At 53.8% G+C, this 27,443-nt stretch overlaps 14 protein-coding genes across 14 annotated transcripts; 7 read left to right on the top strand and 7 right to left on the bottom strand.

Moving 5' to 3' along the window:
• Window positions 1-210: 210 nt before the first annotated feature.
• Window positions 211-1,338, bottom strand: LTR77_000931 (uncharacterized protein; the record flags this gene model as incomplete). The annotated part of the gene is made up of 1 exon (XM_064798195.1): window positions 211-1,338. The coding sequence occupies one exon, from the start codon at window positions 1,336-1,338 to the stop codon at window positions 211-213; it is 1,128 nt and encodes a 375-aa protein (XP_064664429.1).
• An 832-nt stretch (window positions 1,339-2,170) lies between these two features.
• LTR77_000932 (uncharacterized protein) lies at window positions 2,171-2,842 on the top strand (the record flags this gene model as incomplete). Its single annotated transcript, XM_064798196.1, has 2 exons — window positions 2,171-2,454; window positions 2,476-2,842. The coding sequence occupies 2 exons, from the start codon at window positions 2,171-2,173 to the stop codon at window positions 2,840-2,842; spliced, it is 651 nt and encodes a 216-aa protein (XP_064664430.1).
• Window positions 2,843-3,267: 425 nt separating this feature from the next.
• Window positions 3,268-4,949, top strand: LTR77_000933 (uncharacterized protein; the record flags this gene model as incomplete). Its single annotated transcript, XM_064798197.1, has 3 exons — window positions 3,268-4,019; window positions 4,069-4,770; window positions 4,826-4,949. 3 exons carry the CDS (start codon window positions 3,268-3,270, stop codon window positions 4,947-4,949), a joined length of 1,578 nt encoding a protein of 525 aa, XP_064664431.1.
• Window positions 4,950-4,988: 39 nt separating this feature from the next.
• Window positions 4,989-5,500, top strand: LTR77_000934 (uncharacterized protein; the record flags this gene model as incomplete). The annotated part of the gene is made up of 2 exons (XM_064798198.1): window positions 4,989-5,112; window positions 5,169-5,500. The coding sequence occupies 2 exons, from the start codon at window positions 4,989-4,991 to the stop codon at window positions 5,498-5,500; spliced, it is 456 nt and encodes a 151-aa protein (XP_064664432.1).
• Window positions 5,501-5,717: 217 nt separating this feature from the next.
• Window positions 5,718-6,989, bottom strand: LTR77_000935 (uncharacterized protein; the record flags this gene model as incomplete). Its single annotated transcript, XM_064798199.1, has 4 exons — window positions 5,718-6,064; window positions 6,126-6,392; window positions 6,448-6,613; window positions 6,669-6,989. 4 exons carry the CDS (start codon window positions 6,987-6,989, stop codon window positions 5,718-5,720), a joined length of 1,101 nt encoding a protein of 366 aa, XP_064664433.1.
• A 590-nt stretch (window positions 6,990-7,579) lies between these two features.
• On the top strand, window positions 7,580-9,043 carry LTR77_000936 (uncharacterized protein; the record flags this gene model as incomplete). Its single annotated transcript, XM_064798200.1, has 4 exons — window positions 7,580-7,785; window positions 7,836-8,104; window positions 8,208-8,790; window positions 8,848-9,043. 4 exons carry the CDS (start codon window positions 7,580-7,582, stop codon window positions 9,041-9,043), a joined length of 1,254 nt encoding a protein of 417 aa, XP_064664434.1.
• Window positions 9,044-9,451: 408 nt separating this feature from the next.
• Window positions 9,452-10,691, top strand: LTR77_000937 (uncharacterized protein; the record flags this gene model as incomplete). Its single annotated transcript, XM_064798201.1, has 2 exons — window positions 9,452-9,952; window positions 10,203-10,691. The coding sequence occupies 2 exons, from the start codon at window positions 9,452-9,454 to the stop codon at window positions 10,689-10,691; spliced, it is 990 nt and encodes a 329-aa protein (XP_064664435.1).
• Window positions 10,692-10,944: 253 nt separating this feature from the next.
• LTR77_000938 (uncharacterized protein) lies at window positions 10,945-12,336 on the bottom strand (the record flags this gene model as incomplete). The annotated part of the gene is made up of 1 exon (XM_064798202.1): window positions 10,945-12,336. The coding sequence occupies one exon, from the start codon at window positions 12,334-12,336 to the stop codon at window positions 10,945-10,947; it is 1,392 nt and encodes a 463-aa protein (XP_064664436.1).
• A 3,447-nt stretch (window positions 12,337-15,783) lies between these two features.
• On the bottom strand, window positions 15,784-16,830 carry LTR77_000939 (uncharacterized protein; the record flags this gene model as incomplete). Its single annotated transcript, XM_064798203.1, has 1 exon — window positions 15,784-16,830. One exon carries the CDS (start codon window positions 16,828-16,830, stop codon window positions 15,784-15,786), a length of 1,047 nt encoding a protein of 348 aa, XP_064664437.1.
• A 177-nt stretch (window positions 16,831-17,007) lies between these two features.
• On the bottom strand, window positions 17,008-17,460 carry LTR77_000940 (uncharacterized protein; the record flags this gene model as incomplete). The annotated part of the gene is made up of 1 exon (XM_064798204.1): window positions 17,008-17,460. The coding sequence occupies one exon, from the start codon at window positions 17,458-17,460 to the stop codon at window positions 17,008-17,010; it is 453 nt and encodes a 150-aa protein (XP_064664438.1).
• Window positions 17,461-18,021: 561 nt separating this feature from the next.
• CCT3 (T-complex protein 1 subunit gamma) lies at window positions 18,022-19,724 on the bottom strand (the record flags this gene model as incomplete). The annotated part of the gene is made up of 2 exons (XM_064798205.1): window positions 18,022-19,646; window positions 19,700-19,724. 2 exons carry the CDS (start codon window positions 19,722-19,724, stop codon window positions 18,022-18,024), a joined length of 1,650 nt encoding a protein of 549 aa, XP_064664439.1.
• Window positions 19,725-20,616: 892 nt separating this feature from the next.
• LTR77_000942 (uncharacterized protein) lies at window positions 20,617-21,819 on the top strand (the record flags this gene model as incomplete). The annotated part of the gene is made up of 3 exons (XM_064798206.1): window positions 20,617-20,912; window positions 20,957-21,666; window positions 21,728-21,819. 3 exons carry the CDS (start codon window positions 20,617-20,619, stop codon window positions 21,817-21,819), a joined length of 1,098 nt encoding a protein of 365 aa, XP_064664440.1.
• A 411-nt stretch (window positions 21,820-22,230) lies between these two features.
• On the top strand, window positions 22,231-23,245 carry LTR77_000943 (uncharacterized protein; the record flags this gene model as incomplete). The annotated part of the gene is made up of 3 exons (XM_064798207.1): window positions 22,231-22,551; window positions 22,626-22,970; window positions 23,030-23,245. 3 exons carry the CDS (start codon window positions 22,231-22,233, stop codon window positions 23,243-23,245), a joined length of 882 nt encoding a protein of 293 aa, XP_064664441.1.
• Window positions 23,246-23,468: 223 nt separating this feature from the next.
• Window positions 23,469-25,268, bottom strand: MTG2 (GTPase of the mitochondrial inner membrane that associates with the large ribosomal subunit; the record flags this gene model as incomplete). Its single annotated transcript, XM_064798208.1, has 1 exon — window positions 23,469-25,268. One exon carries the CDS (start codon window positions 25,266-25,268, stop codon window positions 23,469-23,471), a length of 1,800 nt encoding a protein of 599 aa, XP_064664442.1.
• Between the last annotated feature and the right edge of the window lie 2,175 nt (window positions 25,269-27,443).

Genomic DNA, 27,443 nt, shown 5'->3' on the forward strand with positions numbered 1-27,443 from the left:
CTGCCAAACTTCTGCTGCCTTCTGATGAATGATAAGAGTGCTCTCGATCGAGTCTGCTCGTGCAGTATTGCTCGATTGCCATGCGAACATGCAACATCGAGAGCTAGTGGCGTTGAATCAAGGACACGAGTCTGAGACTTGAGACTTCTCGCGGCCAACACCTGGGTCCTACGATACTCGAGACATGAACCGGCGAACGACTGTCATGACCTATCCTCCACTCACCTGCGCCGCTCCCGCCTTCATAATCATCTGAAACAGCTTCAGATCGTTCGCCGCATCCTCTACTGTCGTCTTTACCTTCTTCCCTTCCCTTATCAACCCATACAACTCCCTCATCTCGGCCGTATACGGGTCCTCGTACGTCTTCCTAACAGCGATCTCCCTCAACGCTCCCGTCCCGTCTGCATCCTCCCTAACCGTCATGGTCACCGGCAGGCCCTTGATATACGGAGTATCCCACTTGATCTTGACCTGTTTCGAGTTCCCAAACACCTCAATGAAGGCATCGAAGATCGGCACATCATGGATCCCAGACTCATAGTGTACGGTGAAGGTCGGATACTTGAACATGGCATTCCAGAAGTTCGTCCGCATGTTGATCGAGCATCCTACTACGCCATCCGGCATACCCAGAGCTTCACGCATGGCAGAGAGGTCGTGCGAGCCTAGGCCTCCGAGTAGAGCCCAGGCTTGCTTGCTACCGTCCGTCGCTGGCACTCCTAGATCCACTTCCAGTCCTTGATGGTACATCTCTGCCAGCGCCTTCTCCCTTTCTTTGCTCGCCTCATCACCATAATCAGAGAAGTACTTCGCAAACGTCCCGCTCTGTGGCGTGAACAGCGCGTTACTTCCGATGATATCTCGTACCACAGCATAGCAGATCTTGTCCATGCCGCCGATCTCCATGACAGCATTGATGTAAGCGGGAGCGAAGCGGCGCATATAGCCTACCATCACCGTGCCTTTGCTCGCTTGTTCAGCTTCCCGCAATAAAGCCAGATCCCGTTCATTCATCGCCATCGGCTTCTCGATAAAAACATGTTTGTCCGCCCTGAGAGCCAGGATGGCCTGCGAGACGTGAAACTCGTTGCTGCTGAGGACGAAGACCACTTCAACGTCTGGAGAGTTGCAGAGTTCGGCTGCCGATGTCGTGGTCTTCGGGTCGGGTGAAAAATGGCTGACCTTGCCTCTGCAGTGCTCGAGTGCCTGGTGTGAGACGTCGCAGAGGTACGTGATCCGGAAGTAGTCGCTCATGTGGTTGAGTGTAGGGATATGAATGATCCGAGCCACCTCGCCGCAGCCGATGATGCCCACGTTGATAGCGTCTTTGGCCATCATGAGTTCAGCACTCATGAGTTCAGCACTTCTTCCCGCACTCTTTGCTTCTTAAGTTTTGCTCAAAAATGTAATGGCGCATGAAGCAAAAAAGCAAAACATTCAGCAGGCAGTATTCCCATGAGGTCTCCCACCATAGTACTAACCACCCGTCCCGCTGCTTGAAGTACACGAGATCGGACGGGATCGTCTTTTTTCAGCGACCTGTGGCCGAATGTGATGGGTTGACAGATGTGGTTGAATATGTACGAGGAATGGAATCAATGTCCGATTCGACCTACATCTTGATCGCTGGCCGGCATGCGGAGAGTTGGGCTGCTGGATCGATGCTTCTAAGAATGGATGGGTAGTTGAATGGCAATATAGCGCTCTGACGAGCAAAAGCGGTCGACTAAGTAGCCGGCACTGTTCCAGATACGAATGCATCGAAGAATCGTTCACAATAAGGAGTGATGTGCCTTCTGTGGCCTTTCTGGGACGATCATGTGACCCGGTGGTCAATGCAGCAGTTTGCCATAGCCAGACTTTCGAGCTTCTCATCAGATAGACCTAGTCGACCTACTTCCGTCTCACACTTCGGGATCGCAACACAGCAGTGGCGCTATAAGATTGTATCGTCCGCGGCGGCTACACGCTTCTCAACTCGACCATGAGGTCTAGGCAGATGGGAGGTCCTGGGTTACCTGGTCTCCCTTCGTCGGGTCTTCGGTAACCTACGGCTCGAACAGACCTCCACCGGTAAGGTAGGGCTTTTGAGTCGTAGGCCAGGGGGAGGTAGGAGATATTCTGTCGTGAGAACCTCGACTTGTCACCTATGCTAGAAGCAACTACCATGGCTGACATATTCTTCAGAGTGCTATTGGCTTGCGAAGACAGCAGCCCCGGCTCCGGCGCAGTGGAGACTTGCATACGAAAGATGCTAGAGACCATCCAGCAGGCTCGCGAAGACGCTTCTTTCGACATCTCATGCATTACTGTCACTGGGGCCGGCACGCAGACGTCCGAGGATGCGGTCTCGATGCTTGGCCGTCAAGGCGATGCCGTACAGGGCGCCATCTCCTATGGCTCTTTAAAGTTTCAGGACCAAATCAAGGGGAGTCGCCCTAACGTTCGGATGTACCGCTTCGATGTCCCTAGTCCTCAACTGATTCCCAAAGGAAAAACATCCTGTGATGGACTGGCAGACCTCGACATGACTGTATTCTTCCTAGACGATCTCCACGGTCTTTCTGATGAGAGTGCCTTGAAAGCTTCCAAGGATGACGTCAAGCATCTGGTGTTGGCCAGCACTGCCGCTGTGCAACGAAGTGAACCAGCCGATTGGTTCACCATAATCCGAGACGGCGACATGATTGAACCCTTTACGACCCATTGTTACGAACTACTGCAACGGTCGAGCGGGCTTCCTGTGGAACCCATCCGCCACATGTCTAGCCATCAAGCTCTCCAGGGCTTTGTCCAAGATCCAGCCTCACTAAATGAGCAATTGTTACCGACAAAGTGACTGGGTCAGCTCTCATCAATTTGGCGCGCTCCCTTGATGGCGTGCACTCGACTGAAGGCATTGTTTCTCCACTGCCAGCGGTGCAAACGGTCTTCCACGTTGAGCAGTCAGACCCAAGCTTGCACCAATCTCATAACACAATCGGTGCTATACTGGCTGTACGGGATCTTCTGCACGTGCTTGGCCTTTCAGCAGAGGCTTGCGCAGTCGCCGATGCGCTGCGGCGGACACTCGAACCAGTGGCATATATCGGCTCGAATGTGTTACCCTGCAGCTTGGGAGGATCTACCCCAGACTACGTCTTTGTTGATGCAGTGATAGCACACTTGCCCTTCTTCCTCGAGGCTGTCAACTCCCAGGAAGCCACGAGGGAATCCAACTAGCTGGCTCAAGATACCAAGCCGGTGCCTCCTCCACCGAAACCTATGAACCTAATCGAAAAGATCATCACCCACGCTGCGACTGGGCTGAAACCCCCTGAAGTCTCGACAGGTCAGTTCGTTAGCGTGCAGGTCGACTGGATCCTCACCTCGGAGCTACTTTGGGGTGGTATGGAGAAGACATATAATCAGTTGAAGCGGCCTCGGCCGTACAGGAATGATCGAATCTGGCTGGCCGTCGATCATACTGTAGACCCTCGTACCAAGGATCTTCCACGGCAAAAAGGGCTTATTGAGAGATCAGAACGGTTCCGAGACGAGGCCAAGATTATCAATTATCTTCCAACAAACACGAGCATCATGCACACCGACTTCACCCGAGAGAAGGCCCAGCCAAGCACCATTGTCGTAGGCAGCGACTCGCACACTTGCTCTGCCGGAAGTATGGGGTCTCTTGCCGTTGGATTCGGTGCTGCTGACGTGGTCATGCCTCTTGTTACTGGCCAGACATGGTTTCGCGTGCCTGAGGTCTGTCGAATCAACTTTGTCGGCAAGCCTGCCTATGGAATAACGGGAAAGGATGTCATTCTTCATGTCCTTGGCCTCTTCAAGCGAAACACTATCGCGTTTCAGCGTCCTGTAGAGTACGGTGGCCCCAGTCTGTGTGAGCTCTCCATGGATGCACGGTTCGCCATCGCTAACATGACTACCGAATTTGGTGGCATGGGAGCTTGTTTTGAGGCTGACGAAATTTTCGAGGTGGATATCAAAACGAAGATTGCGACAAGATCGGAAAGGTGGGAGCTTCTTCCGGCCGGATGCTGATGCACAGTACGCAGAAGTCAGGTCGATTGACCTTTCGATGGTTGCTTTTACGGTAGCCATTCACCCAAATCCAGACAATGTGGTGCCTATCGACACAACAGCTGGAACTCTCCTAGACGGGTGTTTCATTGGTGCTTGCACCACGACGGAAGAAGAGCTTATACTGGCGGCCCTGGTTCTGGATGCTGGGCTCCGTTCCGGACAAGTTCCAACGGCAAAGGGCAAACGAAGGGTCACACGTGGGAGTCTGGTCATCATAAACAGGCTTGACGAACTTGGCCTGCTGGACGCATACCGCAAAGCCGGGTTTGAGATAGGTGCTCCCGGCTGCTCATACTGCGTTGGTATCAACGACGTAGACGTCGCTCAAGAAGGAGAAGTATGGCTGTCCTCGCAGAATCGAAACTTTAGGAATAGAATGGGCAAAGGAAGCATTGGGAACGTCACCTCAGCAGCGGCTGTGGCAGCCTCAAGCTTCACCATGCGTGTTACAGACCCAAGGCCGCTTCTGGGTTTAATAAATGAGGCCGACTATACGTCGCTCATTCGAACCTACAACACCGATATTCCTGGCACGGTAACGATCAGCGAACCAGAGCCGCGGCTGGCCAGCTCACCACATCTCTCCAAGCTCGGAGACGGTAATGGCGACTCAGTTCGAATAGCACGAGATCAAAGTCCAATCGTCGGGAAGATCCAGCGGCTTGAAGACAACGTTGACACGTATGTTCAATTGGCTTCATGGAAACAGGATCATGTTGCTGACTCTGGCTAATAGCGATGCCATCATTCCAGCCGAGTTCATGGCAGGCGTTGATAACGCTGATCTTGGCAGCCACTGCTTCCAGTACTACCGACCCGACTTCAGAGAAAGAGCGAACACTGGTTCGACCGTCATTTGAGTCTTGAGCTCTGTGCTACTGAGTAGTAGCTTCGAACTGATGATCTCTACTTCCAGTGTCGCCGGTCCCGGGTTTGGAAGTGGCTCATCGCGTGAGGACGCAGTTCGGGCGCTGCTCGGTGCTGGCGTTCAAGCTGTAATCGCGAAGAGCTTCGCCTTTATCTGTGAGTCGACAACCGCGGCTCAGCATACAGACGTCAGATACTGACAGACAGGATAGACGAGCGGAATCAGCTCAACGTGGGCCTGTTTAGCGCAATCGTGGTGGCCGATGATTTCTACACGCATGCTCAAGAGGGACGCACTATCACCATTGACCGAGCTGCCAAAATGATCACGCTGGAAGGTTGCCCCAAGCCTTTTACTTATGAGCACTCGGCAGTTGAAGAGGCGCTGCTTGATGCGGGCGGTATCGTACCCATGTACGAACTTCATGGACGGGGTTTGTTCGATGCCCTGACGTCGCCGAACGTCAGCCGGGAGACAAGGCCGCACGGGCTCGAGACCAATCCATTCGAACCGGAAAGCAAAGGGCGTGGGCTTGAGTGGTGAGATGATTTGATTTATGGCGAGATGATCTGGTACATGAGCGAACCTCTTCCTGACGACTTCTTGTCGACAGATACAGAGCTTCACTTATCTAACACATGAGATTCTGACTGACAGAGAACAAGACACTTTATTCTCAACCAGTGGCCATCCATTTTCTCTTCGCCGGTACAAACATGGTGTGTCCAGCGATGCAGAACGAGTACCCTCTCGGCTTTAGTCAATGCGTCCCATTCACACCATTCACTGCGGATGGTTTTTCGAACTTTTCAAATTTGTATCGCTCCTCTTCATCCTTCGCGGAGGTCAGCATATGGTTCTTTCGCCACGGAAGGAATGTGTTGTTACTGACCCAGTACCGGTTGAAGCCTGCACCCTTGCACACCTCGCTGTACGACAAGATGGTCGGTGGAGCACCGACTGTCATGCTTTCCTTCAAGTTCTCTAGAGTCTCACGAATCGCGTTCAAATGAGCTGCCACTAGCGTCCATGGCCAAGCCGTGAGAGCAAAACCCATCTTAGCAAGCTCCTTCGCGGAGAGGTTCTCTGTCAGGCCGCCTTCGATGACTGGAACGGTCTCTTAGCTAAATCCTCGGTCGTTGATAATGGTATGGGAGAAAGCACTCACTATTGACCATCTGCGGTACCTGGACCTCTTGGACGCATCGTTGCATGGCAGCCTTGTCCGGGATGGCTTCAATGAACACAGCGTCGACGCCAATGCGTTGGAATTCCGTCACGCGAGCCATCGTTTCCTCCCAACCAAGGATGAGGGCGTCTGTCCGGGCTAGAATCCAGATGTCTTTCCCTTCATCGCGTGCGTCGCAGGCCGCTTGGATTCGGGCGAAAGCTTCAGCACGAGGAACCACTGCCTTGCCTTTGGTATGTCCGCAGCCTGTAGCTTCATTAACGAAAGCACCACAGGGACGAATCTCACAACCATCGCTTACGTTTGGGCCATGTCTGGTCCTCGATCATGACACCTGCCGCACCGGCTTCTGCAAAACACTGCACAGTCCGCTTGACGTTCATAGGACTGCCATATCCAGTGTCGCCGTCAGCGATGATGGGCACTGATACTTGGCGTGCCGTCTCTTGAATTTTATTACAGACGTCCTGCATCGTGTCAGAAAAGGTAACGATGGTTGTAAGTGTGTTGACAATAACTTACCTGCATGGCGATGTATCCGGTGTCCGGTATACCAAGCGTGCTGGCCATTGCGTATCCGGCAAGAAAGATGATCGGGAAGCCGGCCTCCTCCGTCAAGCGCGAGGAGAGTCCATCGTAAGAGATACAAGTTGCAACGGTCTTCGCTGGGTGTGCTTGTGCTTCGAGGACCATGCTGCGCAGTCTGGATGCTTGAAGCGATGGGGTCCGGCCTTTGGAATTGCTCAAGGTCATGTTGACTTGACCATCTTTGCCTGCCTGTGAGCTCCATCCTTGCTCAAACTTGAAAGGATAGGGCACTCTGTTGACGCTCTCGGAAGTCATGATTGCGGGCTTGGGTCTCGGATAGGGATGTGTTTCGAAAGATGTCAACTACGGTGTTGATAGTACCAAAAGCAAGTAAGTCACAGAGGTATTTAACCTTGATCTCCCTCAGCGACATCGGTACAGACATGTTGTGTTATGTCGGGGCACACGGAAGGTTGTCGGATATCAAAGGCAACTCCGGTGACTTCAGTCGGAAGCCAAGGTCTGGGCCTGGAGTCAACGGCCATTTGCTCAAGTAGCACCAGACCGCCGGTCTCTGTCAACACTTCTTCTCTTTATGACTCTCAACTCACGAGGTGGATGCCGAATTTCGAGAGACTTTTGTACTTCAACAGACAGCAACGTTGCCCCCCCAGGAGCATCTCGCCTGCCAACCCTCTGCCCTCCCTCAAAATGTCCAGCGACGAGGAGAAGTCACACAAAAATGATTGCACGCATGTCGAATCTCTCGACGCAGAACTGCAGAGCGATGGTAATGATCGATATGCTCATATCCGGAAGAAGGTTTGACAACACCAACGCAGGAGTAGTGCGCAACGGCAGCTGACGTATCAGTATAGCTTGACCGAAGACTGCTACCCATCATTATGGCATTGTATCTTGTCTCATATCTCGACAGAGGAAACATCGGCAATGCCAAAGTCGCCGGCGTCCAAGATGACCTCGCCCTGAGCGACCATCAGTGGCAGTGGGTGCTGTACGCTTTTTACATCGTGTACACCTGCTTTGAATGGTCCATCATCTTTTGGAAGATCTTGCCTGCACATATCTGGTGTGCCTTTGTCTGTCTTGGGTGAGTATACTCTCAGACATCGGGCAGTACTCAGACTGAATACTCTCCAGCTGGAGTGCCGCTGCGATGTGGTCCGGTGCCGTGACAAGTTACGGTGGGCTCGTTGCCTGCCGTACTTTGCTTGGCCTCTTTGAAGCAGCTTTTGGTGCCGGCGCAGTCTACTTTTTGACGCTTTTCTACAACCGCAGAGAATTGGGAGTACGCCTAAGCCTCGTCCTTGGTACATCCCCTTTGGCAAACACATTCGCTTCGGCCCTGGCGTACGGCATCATGGAGGTCAAGAACTCCATCGCGCCATGGCGGCTACTGTTCATAATCGGTGAGTCCGCCACCAGTCTCCAGAAAACAAGCAGACTGACGGCCCGCAACAGAGGGATCTCCAGCCATCTTCCTGCTTCCTATCGTTTATTTCTGCTTACCAGACTCACCATCAACTGCTGGATTCTTGACTGAGACGGAGAAGACTGAGGCTGTTGAGCGCCTGCAAATGCGCGACCGGACCGCCAAATCGAAAGTGTCCGGCAAACAATACTTCTCCGGTCTCGCTGATTACAAGAGCTGGTGCCATGCGACAATGCACTTCTGTTGCAATTATTCCTTTGCGGGCTTGTCGAACTTCTTGCCCACCGTGGTGGCGAACATGGGCTTTACTGACCAAGAGGCCCAAGGCGTCACCGCTCCGGTGTATCTTGCCTCGTTCCTAGTCTCCGTCGGTGCCGCCTACACTTCGGATCGCGTGGGAACACGAGGATTTTTTGTCGCCGGCTTCGCAGCAATGGGCGCCGTGGGATACGTTTTACTGGCGACAACGTACGGCACGGCGTCTCGCTACGTGGGCGTCTGGCTCGCCTCGATGGGGATCTTCTCTGCATTGGCCTTGAACGTAACTTGGCTTTTCAGCAACTCCGCTGGCGACTCCAAGAAGGGCGCCGCTTGGGCCGTCTTCACGACCGTCGGCCAGCTGTCTTCATTCATCAGTAGCTCGCTGTATCCCGACACCGAGGCGTAAGTGGCCCTACTGCTGTCCACTCGCGACATAGATCTGCTAACATCCTGCGGCAGGCCACGCTATGTCACTGGCTCAGCAGTCGGCTGCGGCCTGACCGGCTTCATTGTCATTGTCTCTCTCAGCCTTCATTTCAAGCTGGCCCACGAGAATCGCAAGAGAGATCGTGAAGATGGTCCGGTCGCGAGGAATGCAACGGTTGATGTCACTGTCGACGGACAGAATATGCGCAACTTCCGATTCATGACCTAGGAATGTGTTTGGATTGGGTTATTGCACATTAGCTCTCAGACAGTGATGCTCTTGGTAGACAGAAATTGGAGATCTGAATGGAAGAACGTCAGCCTCTCACCGAACACATACTCTCACTAGAAAGAGCATCCGCCGGAGAGTGCGCGCGCTGATGGTGACCTCTGACATTGTATGTTGTGGGAGGATCGAGGAGGGCTGGAGGGGACGAATACATCTTACAAACGGTGCCACCCTATCCCGTGGTCGTACTCTCCGCGCCTTCTCCTTGACAATGTCCGGGGGCGGGGTTCCTGGGGCGGGGACCCCGCACGAGCAATATCCGATGGATGCCGACGCCGTTGACTTCCTACAACCGACTTCGTCTGTCGGATATCATAGCTTCCATCTCATCAGAGTACAGCGCCTGGCATGTCGACCGACGTCGCCGCTCCGTCCTCTCCAGAGATTCACGGCGGTATCGCATCCCAGCGGGCATACAAGGCATGCGATGTTTGCCGAAAACGCAAGTCTCGTTGCACCGTTGGCTCCGGCGCCACGAAATGCCAGAGATGCCTGCGTGAAGGTCGAGCCTGCGTCTTCCCAGAGCACCGTTACAAACAGAAGCCTCGCCGTGCACGGCAGAGCCGCGAGACCAGTAATCACAGCGCTTCTATAATGCATGGAAACAACAACCTGACGGAGCACGCTACAGCAGGCCCGGGAAATCCATGCCCATCTGCTGACGGTCTCGCTGAGTCTGTCATGCGAACTGTTGTTTTGAGTGGCAACGATGCTCGCGATCTCTTGTTCTCGGCCGTCCGAGAGGATCGCGAAACGCATCTATCGGCACATGGCGTTCGTCCAAATCTCTCAGCGCCATCATTGGCGTGCACTGCGGAGGAGTCGCCTTATGTCGTGCCTGCTGTTGAGGTATGGAATGCCTGCCGCTGGGTCATGCAAGGCTGGCTGTCTGCTTCAGAGGCTATCTCTCTGGTGGATTTGTACGTTCCAAACATGCATGATGAGACTGAATTGAAGCTAAGTGCTTCACAGTTTCTTTGAAACCATTTCGCCTCTGTCACCCATCCTTACTGACATATTTTATCCGCACAACAATCATTACTACCTCGTAACCAACGAGCCGTTCCTCTGCTGTACCATCCTTACCATTTCGTGCCAGTTCATGACACTACCAGGCGCCGGTGGTGCAACTCGGAGCAGATATATCCACGATCGGCTTTGGGCGCACATTCAGCATCTCCTTCTCCGCCTCGTACTGGGCCAAGAAAAGTTGTCCAAGGGCAAACTACGCACGCTCGGCAGCCTAGAAGCACTCCTATTGCTTACAGAGTGGCACCCGAGAGGGCTCGCATTCCCGCCCCCAATGGACGGCTGGGACTCGGCGTTGCTGCACCATTCCGAGCAGGATGGCGGTCGCTTGCCAACGACGTCTGCGGAACAGGTGCGAGATCGATGGGCCGAGGATGTCGTTCGGCCAGCAAGAAGATTTGACCAAATGTCTTGGATGTTGCTTGGAAACGCAATGACTTTGGCTTGCGACATGGGAGTCTTCAATCAGTCGGCAGTTGAGCAGTCGACACTATCGAGATGGACGGCAGAACATGACCAGGAGCGAGCCGAAAGGCTGCGAGGGTTGATCTACATATAGACATGCCGAGCAATAGCAACAACGGCGGATGGGAAGTTGACTGGCTGCACCTGCCAATGGATCCATCTCTCCTGACGGCTGATCCGCTTGATCCCTACGGATTCTCGTGGCTTGATGACAGGTCATTGGACTTTTTGCAGACTTTAGAGAGTTGATGTACCTCCTGTTCGCTGCATGTGAATCCAAACATGCAACTGGACCGTAGCGCCCTCACTCCGGACTGCGTTGGGCGAGATAGCATCATCGAAGGCCATCACTCAAGATGCAAGACGTCGGCAGGCCAGCGATCAATTGAGGTATCATCATCAAGCAATCGGTCCAAGTTGACCCAAGCCTGTATATGGTGCTCTGCCGAGGGATTCAGCCATGCACAGCCCACGAATGAATACATGTCATTGGCAGTCGACCTTCGCATCACGAGCGGTAGCCTGGAAGAAAACACCATCACGATCAAATCGCCCCTGCGAGCTTCCTCGGGCACGGCAAACCCACCCTGAGCCTGTACGTAATGCCTTAGTCCACCCATTAAATCCCGAAAGACCGGGTCTGGAGTATGTGGGTTCCTGACTTGATGCCATGACCGTGCCATATGAGACAGGATGTCGCAATCCATCAACTTTAGACTCTCCTCGAAGTCAGAGAAGCCAGATGGGATGGGATGAAGCTCCTCCACGGTCGACTGTAGGTCTACACTCAAGGTAGCGATAACATAACCCCGGACGGCGAGAGTGTTGGAGTCGTAGTTGATACCCAGCTCTCGATGTTTCTGCAAGCGGGAGGGATGTGAGTATTCCCAGACGGCGTCGCCTGGCTCTGACCTACCAGAGACCATAGGGTCGATGGGCTGTCTGAAGTCCGGACACCATGATGGCAGATTGATACCATCCCGACTTCCGAAAGCACCCTCAGTATTTAAGACAGCGTACACGCCCAGATGATACATCAGGTACCTGGACAGATCCTGGCAGACCTGGTGATAACCTCGATTGTAACCAATCGGCACAAAAGCAGGGTTTTGGTTTTGGCCAGGTGTTGCGGCCGCCTCTGTGGGAATGTTGGCCATCCCAAGGACTGCATAGATCCTGTCGCTCTCTTCCAGGCTCTTGCTTTCGCTAGACGAGTTGAGAAGGTCGACAATCTCGTGTGGGGCGTCTGATTTGTCCCAGGTGTGAGCTTGTATGCCCTCCCCGTTGGCGATCTGGAGCCCCCGAAGAGCACGCAGCTGGCTTTCTGAAATGCTGGCACCATGTGGTCCACTCGTCTGCCAGCGCAATACATACCCTTCTTCATTTGCCTCCAAGATGATTCCTAACAACAATTTTACGTCCGAGCAGTACTGGAACGCTTGCCACGTGAACTGAGTATCGCCACACATGACGACTACGTTCCGATTCGCCCATACTTCTTGCTTGATCCAGATGCGTCTTATCCAGTCTCTGTTGCAGAGGTCCGTGAGCCCACTACAGACCGACAACATTCCCAAGTGGCAATAAGCAGAATGAAAGTCAACGTAAGAAGGCTGCAGCCACGATCGAGGGTAGCGGTTTGCCAGCCAGTCCAGGTATCGGACTGCAGTCCTGTTGTACTGCTGCTGATCACCAAGCCAAACGATGACCTGGGCGGCTTTCTGATATATCTGCAGCATGTTGCTCACTTGGACATTCCTTTCGTGGACATTCGACTGGTCGATGCAGAGAAAGTCGATCCAGAGCACGGATTGCTGTCCGTGTTTGCGATACTTCTGCAAGAACCTGTAGAGATTCTCTGTTATGTGGCGGGGATGACCGTTGATGTATATCCGACAAGGAAACACGTCTTTGCCCCAGGTGTACGAGAGCGCCTGATACGCGATACGCTCGTTCAGATCAGCCCGCACAACGCCACGCCGATGAACGATCTCGACATGTATGAGTGCGGCTTTTAGGTCCTCTCCCAAGGAACCGGACTCGAGAATTAACAGCCTGGTTTGCCATTCTTGTATTGGCTTGTAAAGACCCTCGGGAGGGATATCACGTTCTATTGTGGTTGCACTCGGCGCTGGGAGCAAGCCAATATCATGACCTGCATATGGTGGCCGGAGCGGACAGTCGCTTGGACATTCGGTTGGGTAGCTCTGTCCGCCAGTCGGGGGCGCTGTGCGACTTGGGTCGTGAAATCGACATCGAAGGGTGTTGGAGTGCTCAGAGTGCGCAGAAGGGATTGCCATAGATCAGGCTAAGGGACGTCTGACGTATTGGTGGTTTCTGGATTCTCATGAACGCTGATCACTGGCTATGGCAAAAGTCACTGGATTCCGCTTGTCCTCGTGGAAATCGGTGACTGCTTGTGTGACCATTACTGCTTCATACGAGCCATTCGAAAGATAGACGGCGTGAACATGCAGCTGGAGCACGAGGAGAGCGGCACAGCATGGAATCGGCGGTTGCTGAGCCGTTGTGGCGTCAAAAGAAGGCGCTTGAACGTGCTTTATATTGCACGACATCCCTTGGAGTTCTGTACCACTCCACTTCACATTGGACCAGACTATTCACCGAAGCGGCACCTGTGAGCAATAGCTCTCAGTCCACCGATAAGCAGCCGCCGACTCAGCATGTCCCACGGACAATCAGTACGTGAGGAGCTTCTGTCCCTGCTCGCTCATCAACCAGACCATATCTTGGAGGAGATGATTCCCGTAACCACAACCAGCGTCCCCAAGATCAAGCCCTTCCGGACCCCATCCGACCCGCTGGGCAATCTGGATGTTCTTCCTCCAGAGCTCGTGCACTTCATCTTCTCGATGCTGGATGTCCAAACCCTACTCAGCATTACACAAACCAACCTCCGTGGGAGGGAGATCATGGCATCGCTACCTGAATACCGCGACTTGGTTCGACATGCACCGCGAGCAATGATGGCACTTGCATCGACGAAACTAATACGCCACCACCCAGCGCACGTCATTCACGCAGCTCTACTCTCGCAAGCATGCTTCTCTTGCGGCGAATACGGCGCGTTCTTGTTTCTGCCCACACGCGAACGATGCTGTCACTCTTGTCTATCGATACAACGCAGCCTATGACAGATGCCTGTCGCACGAGCACAATGCTGTTTCGGCCTCTCGGCGGCTGCGGTAGGATCACTTCCGACAATGACCAGCGTTCCTAGCCGCAGCTCGACGGGACGCCACAATATTTCCAGGCGGACACAACAGCTTGTTGGCGTACAGGCAGCTAAATAACTTGCTCTAAAGCACAAAACAGAGGCAACCTTGGCCCAGGAACTTGAGGACAGGATCGCTGCGGAAGATACTTCGGTAGATCCATTTTCTCCATACAGATTCTCAGACGTTCTGCGTCTTACACTGGCAGCACCTTTAACAACACCACGTCCGAACCCTGCTGCAAGTCAAGGCCTCCTGCCTTACATTGCCGCCAACGACTTTGACAGTATGGCATCCATTCCATTTCCATCACTGTTGACTGGAGGCCGCAGTCGTGAAGGGCTGCGGTGCCGAGGCGGTGACAAAGTGTGTCGCGAGAGGGATCAGCTCTCACGGTTTGTCGACCAGGCGTGGATGCAACAGATGCACAACATTATATGGATGAGAAACACTGAATGGTCGTAGGCCGGTCTACTCGCTCATGTGGCGCATTGCCGAGGTGTGAGGGAACTAGTTCCGAACCTGGACGAGAGGCTGAGTCAAATGTCGGAGCAATAGTATGATTTTGCTTTAGTCGTTGTGCACGCTCGGCACTCTCACTCTCACTGTTCTCGGCCTTGCACACGCCCATCGTCTCTTACTCCAGAAAACACCAACAACAACGTTGTCGCTTACGCTAAAGATATTTCCACTAATTAGCTAGTAGGTCGAGGGTGAGTGTATATCATCGTGGCCTTGTCCTCCCTTGGCAAGTGCTGCGAACAATACGAGCGCGTGACCTTGTTGCTTGCTTCCGTCACTGCACACTGCAAAGTCATTCCGGCTTCGTAGTTCTAATCACACTGCTTGAAATCGCCCTTGTGCCTGCAGCCACATGTGTAGGTGATGTAGTGTTGCATGCACATCTCGTTGTTGTTTGTCTGCGGGTTTAACAGCTCTCGGCAATCTCACATTGTCTAAGGCTACTAATACTTTGCGTGTCCTGCTTTCAATGTTGCTTTAGTTGTGGAGAATGTCTTGCGGTGATATGGTTCTAGAGGGTATCTAGAGGGTATCTAGAAGAAGGCAAGAAGGCGTGGAGTCTAGGCTCCGCACCGGCTTTTGGTTCATATGGCCCGTGCACATAATTTTGGCGCATGAAGAAAGTAGACCTCGAGCATGTGGATGAAGGAAAGACAAGGGTACTAAACAATTGAATACTTGCCTTCGAGCTGTGCAGTAAACTTAATAGGGTTGGTACGACGACAATACATGCTCACACGATCAATCTCGCCTATCCTTCAACAATCCAGCTTAACGGAAGACCATCGTCCCATGTGCCTCACGTATGGCTTTTCATGGTTCCACCAACCGTAGCACGTACAGAGCAGCATCTACTCCAACCATCCTTCCTGTCCACATCAACGGGAAATTCAACAGCACAACAAGCAGCGCACACCCATCCGCGGCCGCTCGATTCGGATACGACAGGCAGCAAATTGTCACGGCGACCGTGCTGGCAGTGAGACCGCACGTAAGTCGGACGTTGCTATAGTCGTTTTGGTGTCCGATGGTCTGCGTAATGGAGGCGATGACGGAGATGCTGAATAGCAGTAGAATTGTGAGTTGTCGTACGTCCATTGCTTACTGGTACCGGATCGTTGAAGTGACTCAGATCAAAAGTGGATGTCTATCAATCGTATGAACGGTGGTTCGGACGAACTGGCTCTCCGGGCAGTGGGGACTTCAATCCGACGAAGAGTTGAGATGTCCAAGTTGGAGTTCAGCAGCGCTTGCAGCATCTCGCTGCGCGAAAGCGGCACAGTCTGAGGGCGCCAGTAGTCATATCCGATTGGTTAAGTTAAGTTTGGGAGAACTCACATCACAACCACACCTCAGTCAAAAAGTTGCGATGGCACAGCTGCCTCCATATCCGAGAAGGCAACTCGATACAACTGCTCAATAGACGTTTTAGATAAGCGTGAAGGTAGTCTCGACTCCACCCGGCTGTCTCTGCTCACGCACAGCTTCGCCATACATGTTGCCATGCATATAGCAAACCCCCACGACCTCATAATTGTCTCCCAACGTTCGTAACACAACCGGCCACAAGCACCCGTACAGCACGCAGATCAGGTCACCGGCTCGCATGTCTTGCGGTCCCAAGCCAATTGCCCCGGCTGTTGATAGGAAGAATTTTCTGTTGGTGCATGCTCGGAGCATGGCTTGGTGGAAGTGTGCAGCGTTGTCTGCATCGAGGTCCGCGGCAGCATTCTTTACTGCTGCTCTAAGGTCTTGCAGCGTGGGCGGCATGCGCCCGGCCTGAATGTAGCGAGCAAAGGACGAGTAGCCGGCGGCGTCCGCAGCCTGAGCAGGTTTGCCTTCGCTGTTTCGGTCGGCTATCAAAGCCAGGGCGACTGCAGATGTGTCCTGACTACCCTTGATACTGTGTTGTGCGCGAGACGTCGACTGCTCTACCGAGGAAAGGAAGGCTTGCATTGCCGCGACACTTCTCCAAGCTTCGTAGCTGAGCTTGTTGGTGGCTTCCATAACAGTACTAACCACTCTGCCTTTCAGCACCAGCTCATTTGGTCCATTGGAAGGCAGCAACTCCATCGCCATGCCACCGTCCGCCCGGAAGAAGTAACTCAGACGCCGCGCATCAAGCTCGCGGTTCCATGCTCGGTGCCATCGAGGCACCCAGGAAGGCAGTTCCCGCTCCTCTGGCGTTTCAAGTCGCCGGTGGAACAAATGTAGCAGTACCTGCAGATCGCCCTGCTCTTCGAGAGCAAATCTGGTGGCATCACGGCAGACCTCTGCAATAGACTTTGTGTAATCCGGCCGAAGCAACGGTGGCAACACCCGCGGCTCCAGAGCACCTTGATACAAACCAAGCATACCATAAACATGGTCTCTGGGGTCGTGCGCGCCCAGATCTTGGTGCTGGACGAGGAGCGGTAACAGAGTTGGAGGCTGTTCGGACGGCGTTAGGATGTCATGAGCAGCATAGTCGAACATCTCCGCTGCTGCCAGAATTCCGGGATGGTAGACTACCTGGGATGATAAATGGCCCTCCTTGTGCACCAGCCAAACGGCGACTTTGAGAATGTCTGTCAGCGGTAGTTGATATCCGCCGCAATGTCAGACGCTTGCTTTCGACAGAGCAGCTTCTTGAACCACCAATACCCTCCGAAACTAGGGTCCCGAGTAGAATGGAAGTAGAGCTTGGGTGTCAAACGTCACATCCAGGCCAGTGGACGAGTACCAGAACACCTCGTTCTCGTCGTACAGATGGTCCAGCATGGTCTCAAGATCACGAGTCTCTCGCCTTATGTCCCGCAGGACCAATTCGATTGCTTCTCGAGCAGGCCCGATGCTGTCGTCGCCTTCGCCAAGGTATACGAGGTTCTGCCGCGTGCCGCGATAGACCTCGCTCATCAGCACAACTTGCTGGCTCTTCTCTTCTGGATTCGATCGATTGATGCAGATGGCATCAATCCAGAGGGTACGATTGCTGTCCGGAAAACGGAGAGCAGTCAATGCCGGCGCAGCGCTTGCTGGACAATCGACCAACGCTCCATCAAGGCAGATGACCGAGCAAACAGTACTGTCGCCCCAGCAGTATGATACTGTCTCGTAAGCTGGCATTGGCATCTCCAGTCGTGATACATGAAGCAAAGAGCCTTCGATGGTGTCTGAGCTCCGTCGAGCTGGGTGGATGACCAGTAAGCGTATCTCTTTCCTTTCAGCATTGAGTGTTTCGTAGTGGGCGACCCAACGCTGGACTTGGTAGCCATGAAGGGCAAAGACTGAAATCAAGATTTACCAGGCGACCCAACGCTGGAATTGGTGGCCATGAGTGGTGAGGGTGAGGGATAAGGTCAAGACCTCGTACTGGATAAGTGCCCAAGCGCGGATGCCCTCAGGCGAACCACCTCACCAGTCTCATTGATTGGGCTATTTGCAGCTCGCTGATAGCCCCGTAGGCGACGAGCATCAGCCTCGCAACGATGTATATCATCTGCAGACTTGACTTACCGCATCCCATGCTAAGGTATGCTTTGCAACGCCGGAACCACCTAGCTGAACGCTTCTAGGGTAAGACACATTGGCAAATCATCCATAACGCTCACTATGGTTCGCGTCAACAGTATAGGCGTCATCGTTACGTCTACATATCAGCGTACCTGCATTGGAGCACTCAATCCTCTAATCCTCATCGCCTCCACCTCCACCACCACCCTGCTTCGCACTCTTCGCCCCCACAATATCATCCACCCTTAACAGCAAACACGCGCTCTCCACCGCCGTCTTCACACTCTGCAGCTTAATCGCCTGCGGCTCCCAGATCCCAAACGACTTCATATCCACCACCTTTCCAGCATCCCCATCGATACCCCACGTCGCACCTCCCTCCTTGCCACCTTTGCCAGCAGATGCGTCCTCGGCGTGCTTGGCGCGGAGGTTGGTGAGCTCGCGGATCGGTGAGTTGCCGGCGTTCTGGATGAGAGTGCGAGGGATGACTTCCATGGCTTCGGCGATGGCGCGGTAGGGCCACTGCTGTACGCCTTCGATGCTCTTCGCTTTCTGGGCGAGGCGGACGGAGACGGCCATCTCGGTCGCTCCGCCGCCGGGAGAGAGGTAGGGGTGGAAGATGACGTTTCGCGCGACGCTCATGGCGTCCAGAAGGTTGCGGTCGATCTCGTTTAGAATGTCTTTCGAAGGGCCTCGCAATAGAATGGTGCAGGCTTTGGGCGTACGGCATTTGGTGAGGAAGGTGAAGTACTCGTCGCCAATCTTGCTGATCTCGAAGAGACCGCATTGGGTGCCAACATCGCGCTCGGTGAGGTCGTAGACGGAATTGACAATGGTGGCGCCGGTGGCACGGGCGACGCGGTTGTTGTCGGTCTTTCGCACACGGCGAAGGGCGGTAATGTTGGCTTTCAGAAGGAAGTGCTGGGCGAGGTCGCTGACGCCCTTTTCCGTAATGACGAGGTCTGGTTTGACCGCGATAATGGCGTCGCACATGGCACGGACTTGCTCTTCTTCGATTTGGAGGATGCGATTCCAGTCTTCTTCTTTGCTGATTTCGATGTTGGTCGCCGATTCGCCCTTCTTGTACTCGAGGGTGCAGTCGAGGAGGACAATGCGTGGGTTCTCTATCCGTCGTCGCATCTTGGGATGTGTGATGTCCTTGTTCAACATGACGCCGTCCAGTACCGAGCTGTCTTCGATCTCGCCGCCTGGCACCTTCTCCACACGCGCATACCGCTTGATGTCGACTTCTTTCTTGCCACCACCCGCATCATGGCTGACTGTCCGTACCGCCGTCAACGCGAGCTCGCACATCAGGTCGCTATACCTGGAGGTGAACTTTGTGCCGATTGAGGTGGAGATGAGGTTCTTCATAACTTCGTCGTTGTTGATGTTGACCGGGATGCTGACGTCCTGGATGATTTCCAGCGCATCGCTCAGTGCTCGCTTGAAGGCTGATATTATGACGACCGGGTGAATGTGCCTGTCCAGCTGCGGTAGACTGAGAGCCAGAATCTCGCCAGCAAGAATAATGACCGTGGTTGTGCCGTCTCCCACTTCCTCGTCCTGTGTTCTCGCCAGTTCGATCATGCTCTTTGCCGCCGGATGTGCCACCTCAATCTCTCGTAATATGGCGTGGCCGTCGTTTGTGAGCACGATCCCTCCCATCGGATCCAGCAGCATCTTTAGCATGGCCTTTGGTCCAAGACATGACCTGATGATGTCTGCTACCGTCTTTGCGGCTGTGATGTTGGATAGTTGCGCTTGTCTTCCTGTTTGTCTGTCGCCATTCTGCGTGTCTGCGCATATTCATTAGCCATGCATTACTGTCGGTATAGGTAGTGCAGCATACTCATCACCACCACCGGAGCCTGCATCTTGAATGTTTTGCTGCGCTTCCTGCGCCTTTCGAGGTATGAGGTAAAGCTGTTCTCCTAGCGCGGTATTTTTAGTCGTCTGCTGTGGTTCGCAATTGCAGTTTGCAGTTCGTTAAAGCGTTGTATGTTTGGACTTGAGCTCTTCGTCCAAAAAATGTTCCGCGTTGTTGAAGTTTCGCGTCTTAGTCGGAATTCATGGCATTGCCAGAAGTCGTGGCACATCAAGCATTGCCAGAGACCACATCAAACAATCTCTTCCACTTTCATGCACACATGTCAGTCCATCGATATGCCGATTGTCAGTTCATCGATATGCGAATCGAGTCGCATCGCCCATGCCCCACACGAGCACGAAGCCCATTCAATGTTTCAAACCATCGAAGGATATAGGAGGCACAGCGTTGATTCAGGTAGGCGAGCAAGTGTACACGCTCTTCTCTGTCTTACGTTTCGTCTTTACGCTGCATACAATGCTTATAGAGGACGAAGTTGAGTGGGTTTGAGCTCTTATCAAAACTCTTGCTTCGTCAGGAACATGAACCACCATCAGCCCCTGAGTGCTCAGCTTGCCACACGAGTTTACCACATGGGCCGAGTGGATGTGAGATAGCACGATAATGCGCCTATTCCCTCAGTGTTCCCCCGCAAACACTCTATGACTACTGCAGAACACTCCCATATCCAGCTCAAGGGGTCACCATGTACCTTTGCGGGGCAGCTCTCCTACACAATAGCATCCAAAGAACCATACCCGAGCTCTTGAGACCTTCCGTTGGAGCGATGGAGAAGGGCCATATAGTCCTGTGTACCCATCTGGACTTATCAGCCAGACTCCCGGATCTACTGAACCACGGACAATCTTCAGTCACAGGAAAAGAGTGCGTCCTTTAACATGAAAGCCCTAACCTTTGATGGCGTCGGCAAGATCAAGCTAGTCGACAAAGAGAAGCCCAAGATCGAACAGCCCAACCAGGCCATCATCAAGCTTGTTCGAACGACCATATGTGGCAGTGACTTGCATATCCTCAAAGGCGACGTACCGACCGTCGAGCAGGGTCGTACTCTTGGGCACGAGGGTATTGGTGTCGTCGAGGAAGTTGGAGCAGAAGTCAAGAATTACCAGAAAGGTGATCGAGTGTTGATTGCTTGCATAACCAGCTGCGCGACATGTAGATGGTGCAAGGAGAGGTAGGTTAATCGTCTCGCTTACCACATCCGCTGAAACATTCCAGCTTGTTCGATGCCTGCAAGTCCGGCGGCTGGCAACTCGGTCACCTTCTCGACGGCACCCAAGCCGAATACCTTCGCATCCCCTTCGCGGACTCCTGCCTCTACCCCATCCCGCCCGGGGCGGATGAGCGTAGCCTGCTCGTATACTCTGACATCCTGCCCACCGGTCTCGAAGTCGCCGTGCTTCGCGGAATGGTCAAGCCAGGCTGCACCGTCGCTATTGTCGGAGCTGGCCCTGTTGGGCTAGCGAGTGCTATCTGTGCGCAGCTCTACTCTCCGAAAGCGATCGTGTGTTTTGATCGTGATCAATTCCGCTTGGACAAAGCAAGAGAAGTTGGGGCGACCGAGTGCTACAAGGTGAACTCGGCGGCGGAGGCGCGAGAGGTCAGTAAGGGGTGGTTTGGAGACAAGGATGGTTTCGATGTTGTGGTGGAGGCTGTCGGCATTCCGGAAACGTTTGATATGTGCCAGGAGCTTGTGGGTGTGGGTGGCAATATTGCGAATGTTGGAGTCCATGGGACCAGCGTCAATCTCAAGATTGATAAACTGTGGTCGCGGTCGACGAGTATGCGTCCCGTCTCGGGTGACACAAAAGCACCGCTGACGCAAAGTGTAGCAATCTCGATGGCGCTTGTGAGCAGCCACACGATTCCGTTGCTACTGGAATTGATGTCTGCTGGGAAGTTGGATACGAGTGCTTTGATCACGCATGGTGCGTACGATCCGACTGGTGCGACCACTTGCGTGAAGAGACCATGCTGACTGTCTTACAGACTTCAAGTTCAGCGAGATCGAGAAAGCGTATGATATCTTCGGTCGTGCTGCGGAGACCAAAGCGCTGAAGGTCAACATCGAGTTTGAGTGACGTGTTGTCCTCTACGAGCAGCGAATAGAACGATAACGTCCAGCTCGTGCTCGCTGCTCGTTTGCGTATAGGGGACCTGGCACTGCCGTGCCTCTCCTGATAATGATCACGTGTTGTAGCTCTGCAACTGCCCAATCAGGCAAATCGGGCCATTAGACCCTGACACCAAACTGCCGGGCTGAATTCTAACGACACTTCGCTCTGTGCCGACTCCACACAAACATCATCCGAACTGCGGGGCACGTAAACCCGAACGACCAACGAACAGTCCGCCGACTACGCCAGCGTGGTAAGTTTTAGGCCGGGTTATCAGTTCGCCACTCTTCTCTTCTCTCTATTTCACTTCACTTCTTTCGTCTGGTCTTTGAAAAATCCCACCACCAAAAGCAAGTAAAAGAATAACTCACCAAAATGGCACCCCACGCAACCGACTCCAACGGTGACAGCCAACCCGTCAACGCTGGCGAGCGTCCTCACGAGCCCGGCGTCAAGAAGAACCTCGCCGCGCAAGGTGCCCTCAACTTCCCCCGCCCGCCGACTTTCGAAGACAAGTACGCGGAGCGAGATTTCTTGAAGGGACGTCTGGCAGCGGCTTTCCGTATCTTCGGCAAGTATGGTTTTGATGAGGGTGTGGCTGGCCATATCACGCTGCGGGACCCGGTGCAGCCGGATTGCTTTTGGGTGAATCCGTTTGGCGTGGCGTTTTCGATGATTAATAAGAGTGATTTGATCGTGAGTTTCCCTCTTCCCTCCAGGAGTAGGGGTTGCGGAGGTAGCAGGCCATTGAGCTGACGAATATCGACCAGCTCGTCAACCACTCCGGCGAAGTCATCGACGGCGGCCCCGTCCGCCTCCTCAACCAAGCCGCCTACATGATCCACAGCGCCATCCACCACGCCCGTCCAGACGTCATCTGCGCCGCACACTCGCACAGCATCTATGGCCGGACCTGGTGCTCGCTAGGCCGTAAGATCGATACGTTGACGCAGGATGCCTGTGCTTTCCACAACGATCATGTGGTGTACGATAGCTTCAATGGCGTAGTGTTGGCGGAGAAGGAAGGGAAGGATATCGCGGCGTGCTTGGGGGATAAGAAGGCGGCGTTGTTGCAGAATCATGGGTTGTTGACTGTTGGGCATACTGTTGAGGAGGTAAGTCATGACACTTGGTGTGTTGCTGTGATACGGAGGGCATGCTGACATATTTGCAGACTATCTTCTGGTTCGTCTCGCTCGAGAAGTGCTGCCACAGCCAGCTCATGGCCGAGGCCGCAGCGTCCTCGCGTGGTGAGCACCCGATCATCATTGGCGATGAAGAGGCGACCTACACGTCTCGCACTGTTGGCTCGCACCGGGCGGGATGGTTCAGCGCGAAGCCGATGTTTGACGTGATTCACAAGGAGACGAATGGCGACTATCTGCAGTAAAGGCGAGGCGTGGCTGCGGGAGATGTTGTATCTTATTGATGTATTATGAAGTATATGAGAATGATGAGCTCGAAGAAACAGCTTGAGGTTGGAAGAGAAGAGAACTCTGCATGATGTACATCGTTGACTGATCTTACTTGAAGCGGGCCTGTGATTCCATCTTGCTGACACGGACTTCTGAGGTGTGGATGTCGCGGCATGGTTGCTTACATCTAGTACTGCATCAGCTATCCAACAGTCCCACGACAAGCCCAGGTATACTCTCCACCCCCTCCTTCCGCATCGCAGATACGGGCACGGCATGTAACCGCTTCCGCCACGCATTCCTCTTCCCGCTCGGATGCTCCTCCTCACCCTTCTGCACCTTTTCCAGATAGACCCTCAACTGCTCGAAGTTCTGCTGCGTCTCCGGCAGATCCGCCTTCGTAGCAACAACGAACCACGGTTTCGTCGAGATAGCCGGCAGGCTCAGCGCAGGCAGAGTGCGTCCAGCCTGTGCATCCAGCACAGTATCTTGGAGCCGCTGCTGGTTCTCTTCATGAGTGGACACGGGTTCAGGCTCAGCGCCGGGGTAAATAGAAGACTTGAAAGGCGCGTTGGGTCGATACGCCATCATGCCTTCTTCCGAGTCCGCGGTTCGTTCGCTTTCGGAGTTCTGTTCAGCTTCCCGGAGCTTCTCGTACTCGCCGACTTCCGTCCAGAGCGCTTTGAGAGCTTGCACGGCATCGCCTGCGGACAGGTCGACGACGAAGGCAAGGACAGCTGCGCGCTCAATGTGTCGAAGGAAGCCGAGACCCAGGCCACGGTCCAGGTGTGCGTCTTCGATGAGACCGGGAATATCGGCGATTGTGAAGTTCGTCCTTCGCTCACCAGAAGCGCTACTAAGTGTAGGACGGCCGGCGAACGTGTCGAGCACGACAGTGCCAATATTGGGTGAGAGTGTGGTGAAAGCCCAATCGCCTATTCGAGTTCTTGAATTGGTGAGAGCGCGAAGAAGCGTACTTTTGCCGGCGTTGGGCAAGCCGACCAGGCCAACGTCTGCAAGGAGCTTGAGCTCAAGCTGGAGTTGGAGTTGCAGTCCCTCGTCTCCTTTCGTAGCGTACTTTGGCCGCCATATAGACTTCGTGACGAAATGTGGGTTACCTAGTCCGCCCATCGCACCGGCTGCGAGCAGCATAGGCGTGCTCATAGGCTTGTCCAGGTCCAGACGAAGAGGTGCTTCAGGCTGAAGTGCGGTCAGATTGGACCTTCGCGGTCGCGGCAGAGCAGGGAAGTCTGCCGCTGAGAAGTTTCGTGGCAATGCGCCTGGATAAAGTAGCCATTTGTCGCGCCTCCACTTGCGGCTTTGATCAGGTCCAGCATCAGGGTCGTCATCCTTCAGATCCCGTCCGTAGCCTTTATTCTTACGCATATCCAGCGTTTCCTCCTCCAAAGGATCGTACCTGCTAACCTCCCTTACAATTGTCCCAACAGGCACTTGGATGAGAACATCCTCACCTCGCCTCCCGCCTCTGCCACCTCCCTCCCCGTTTCTGCCCCTCTCGGCCTTCAAGATACCTCGTCTGGCAAGCTTGTGCAGACTAGTCTCGCCTCTCACGGCTTGGATGTATATGTTTCCTCCTGTTCCTCCATCGCCGCCATTGGGCGGACCATTCTCGATGTATTTCTCCCGCAGGAATGATATACATCCGTGGCCACCAGATCCCGCTTGTAGTGTCAGGGTGCACGAGTCGGTGAATGGATTCGTGGTGTAGTCGACTGGCTGGGGGTTCAGATGGTCGTATTGGCTGACGTCGACTGGCTGGGGGTTCAGATGGTCGTATTGGCTGACGTCGACTGCTGGCCGCTCATCTTCTTGCGTAGTCGTCGCTGTCGACTGCCATCTCGTGCATGATGGAGTACCTCCTCGTAGGCGGATGCGGCGCGCTGCCTGGCGGCTGGAAGCCGATGTGCTATCGAGGCATGGGTACAGGAAAGGTGTTAGGGTGCTGGAAAGCAGCCTCGAGCCTGCGAATGTCGACATGCAACGGTTGCATGCTCAAAAGCATCGTTCGTCAAGAGATGTAGTCGTGCACGTGATCGTGTCGTGCAGCCAATCAGAACAGGCCTTCGATTCCGACCTCATCTCATGAAACACTCCTTCCCGTTTGGCTATATTCAAGACAAACTACTTCAGCCCAAATTATGTCGCGTCTCTACCCCATATATTGCATTCTGCCGTCTTCGGGACACTCTAGTACGAGGTCGTCGAACAACCTGGTTGAACGGGAGAACGGCAGATCGGGAGCAGCTCATCCCTTATATCAAGTACCGGGGGTCCGCAAGGTATACTGCGGCACAGTATTGCAGGTAAGAGATATATGAGGTATGCCATTGGAGCAGCATTGCAGCAAGTCATCTGGCATGAGGGTTGGGCTGTGTGTTTTCAATACTTTCAACCATCTTCGACGCTTTCGCTGTCAAAATCCTATTCTTCGTCATCAACACCAGAGCTGGCCTCTGACGACGGTCGTTAACGAATATTCCTTCACACGACGCTCAAAATGCGATCGTGCATTCGTCTTCTCTTTTTCCCCTTCGTCGCTGTTTCCTGGGCCTTCCCGTTCCACCACAGCGTTGAGGATGACCCTGGCTGCGAGAAAGGACCCAAAGGCTCTACGAGCATGAGCATCGCCTCAACGGCCACAGCAACAAGCTCTGATGTTGTGCCATCGAGCTTCATCGGCCATCTGATCTCGAGTGCGCTTGCCATGGAGGCCTCGGCGACCGCTACAATCCCGGACGCCCTGCCTTCGAACTTTATCAACCACCTGATCTCGAGTGTATTGGCTTTGCAGACTCCTCCATCCTCCTCACGTCCTACCATGATCCCATCGAGCTTTATCGGCCACCTGATATCGAGTGTGCTGGCGTTGCAAACTCCTGCGCCTTCATCGGCATCAGTGTCAGCATGGCCCGGTCCATCGCTTTCGGGAGCAGCACATATGTCGTCTTCTTACCAGATCTCTGCCACCGCACCAGGTTCAGCCTCCACCTTCGCCGCGCCGGGCTCGGCCACTTACTGCGACGACAATGGCACGAACTCGACATCCAGTATCTATACTCGAGAATCAAGCTCCTCGACTCTGGGATCTGAATGGCCTGTAGTAACCCCCAGCTCTGCGGTAGCCCCAGTCCTGGAGTCCTCGTTGAGATCTATCTCGAGCTCACCTCCTGCTACGCCGTCGACACCACTGAGCCCCGTTGAAACCTGCGACGATGCCACACCAACCCTAGCCTTTCATGCTGCAATGCCTGGCTTCGTCCATGCTCCTGCTTCCTAGCCGTCGGTCTTTCCTTATGGAGCTCCATCAGCGATATTCACCGGTTCCCAAGCATGCTACAACGACACTGTGGAGGAGGAAGAGAGCGCAAATTAGGTTCTGGCAATTCAGTTCCATGAAAGTCAATACTTGTAAGCTGGCTTACAGCGGAGTTGGCACAAGGAGCGTTAGGTCTGAAGTAACTTAGATGGAGGAGGAAGCGGTGCTGAGCGCTCGATAGAAGATAGCGAAGAGAAAGACGTCGGCGTCACAAAGTTTTGCTCCACACCTGATTAGAGGCCACAGCACCTTCAACACTTAACTTTTATAAAGCGGCCCCTGAAAGCGTCGTCTGGGTTCGTCAAGCAGGCTTCGTAACCTCGTGCAACAATGCTAGAAAGTACGCATCCGACAACGACGGGCTACTACGAAATGACCTGGTCGAATGTTTGCTCCAGTGACTCACGATCAGACCAACAATCTGTGGCATTCAAAATAGCTCAGCGAGCCACACGAAACCCTCTGGAAAGGCATCCGGCACCGATCCCGAGAAACATGCCGCACCAGACGATGGAGAGACACAATCCGCCTTAGAAGCAGTCGGGTGCTTCCAAGGACGCTGTAGAGCAGAACTCTGCTCGCCCTGAAAACAGACAGACGGACCAATGATTGACACCTTGGAGATCTTTGTTGGGCGTGACAGCGATCACGGACGATCAAATGATAATCATTGCTTGCTGTTGACTGTCGATTCTTCCTCGCACTGTCTGTGTGACCGCTTCCTCCGAGGTGTAGTGGTATACACTACTGAGCTCTTTGAACGGTGTTGAGCAACCTTTCCAATTGTTGCGATCTGCGGATCCTCTGACCAAAGCGTTCCTGCTCAGTAGCCGACA

The sequence above is a fragment of the Saxophila tyrrhenica genome (assembly GCF_035928015.1).
Source record: "Saxophila tyrrhenica strain CCFEE 5935 chromosome Unknown scaffold_1, whole genome shotgun sequence".
In the NCBI taxonomy this organism is placed as follows: domain Eukaryota; kingdom Fungi; phylum Ascomycota; class Dothideomycetes; order Mycosphaerellales; family Extremaceae; genus Saxophila; species Saxophila tyrrhenica.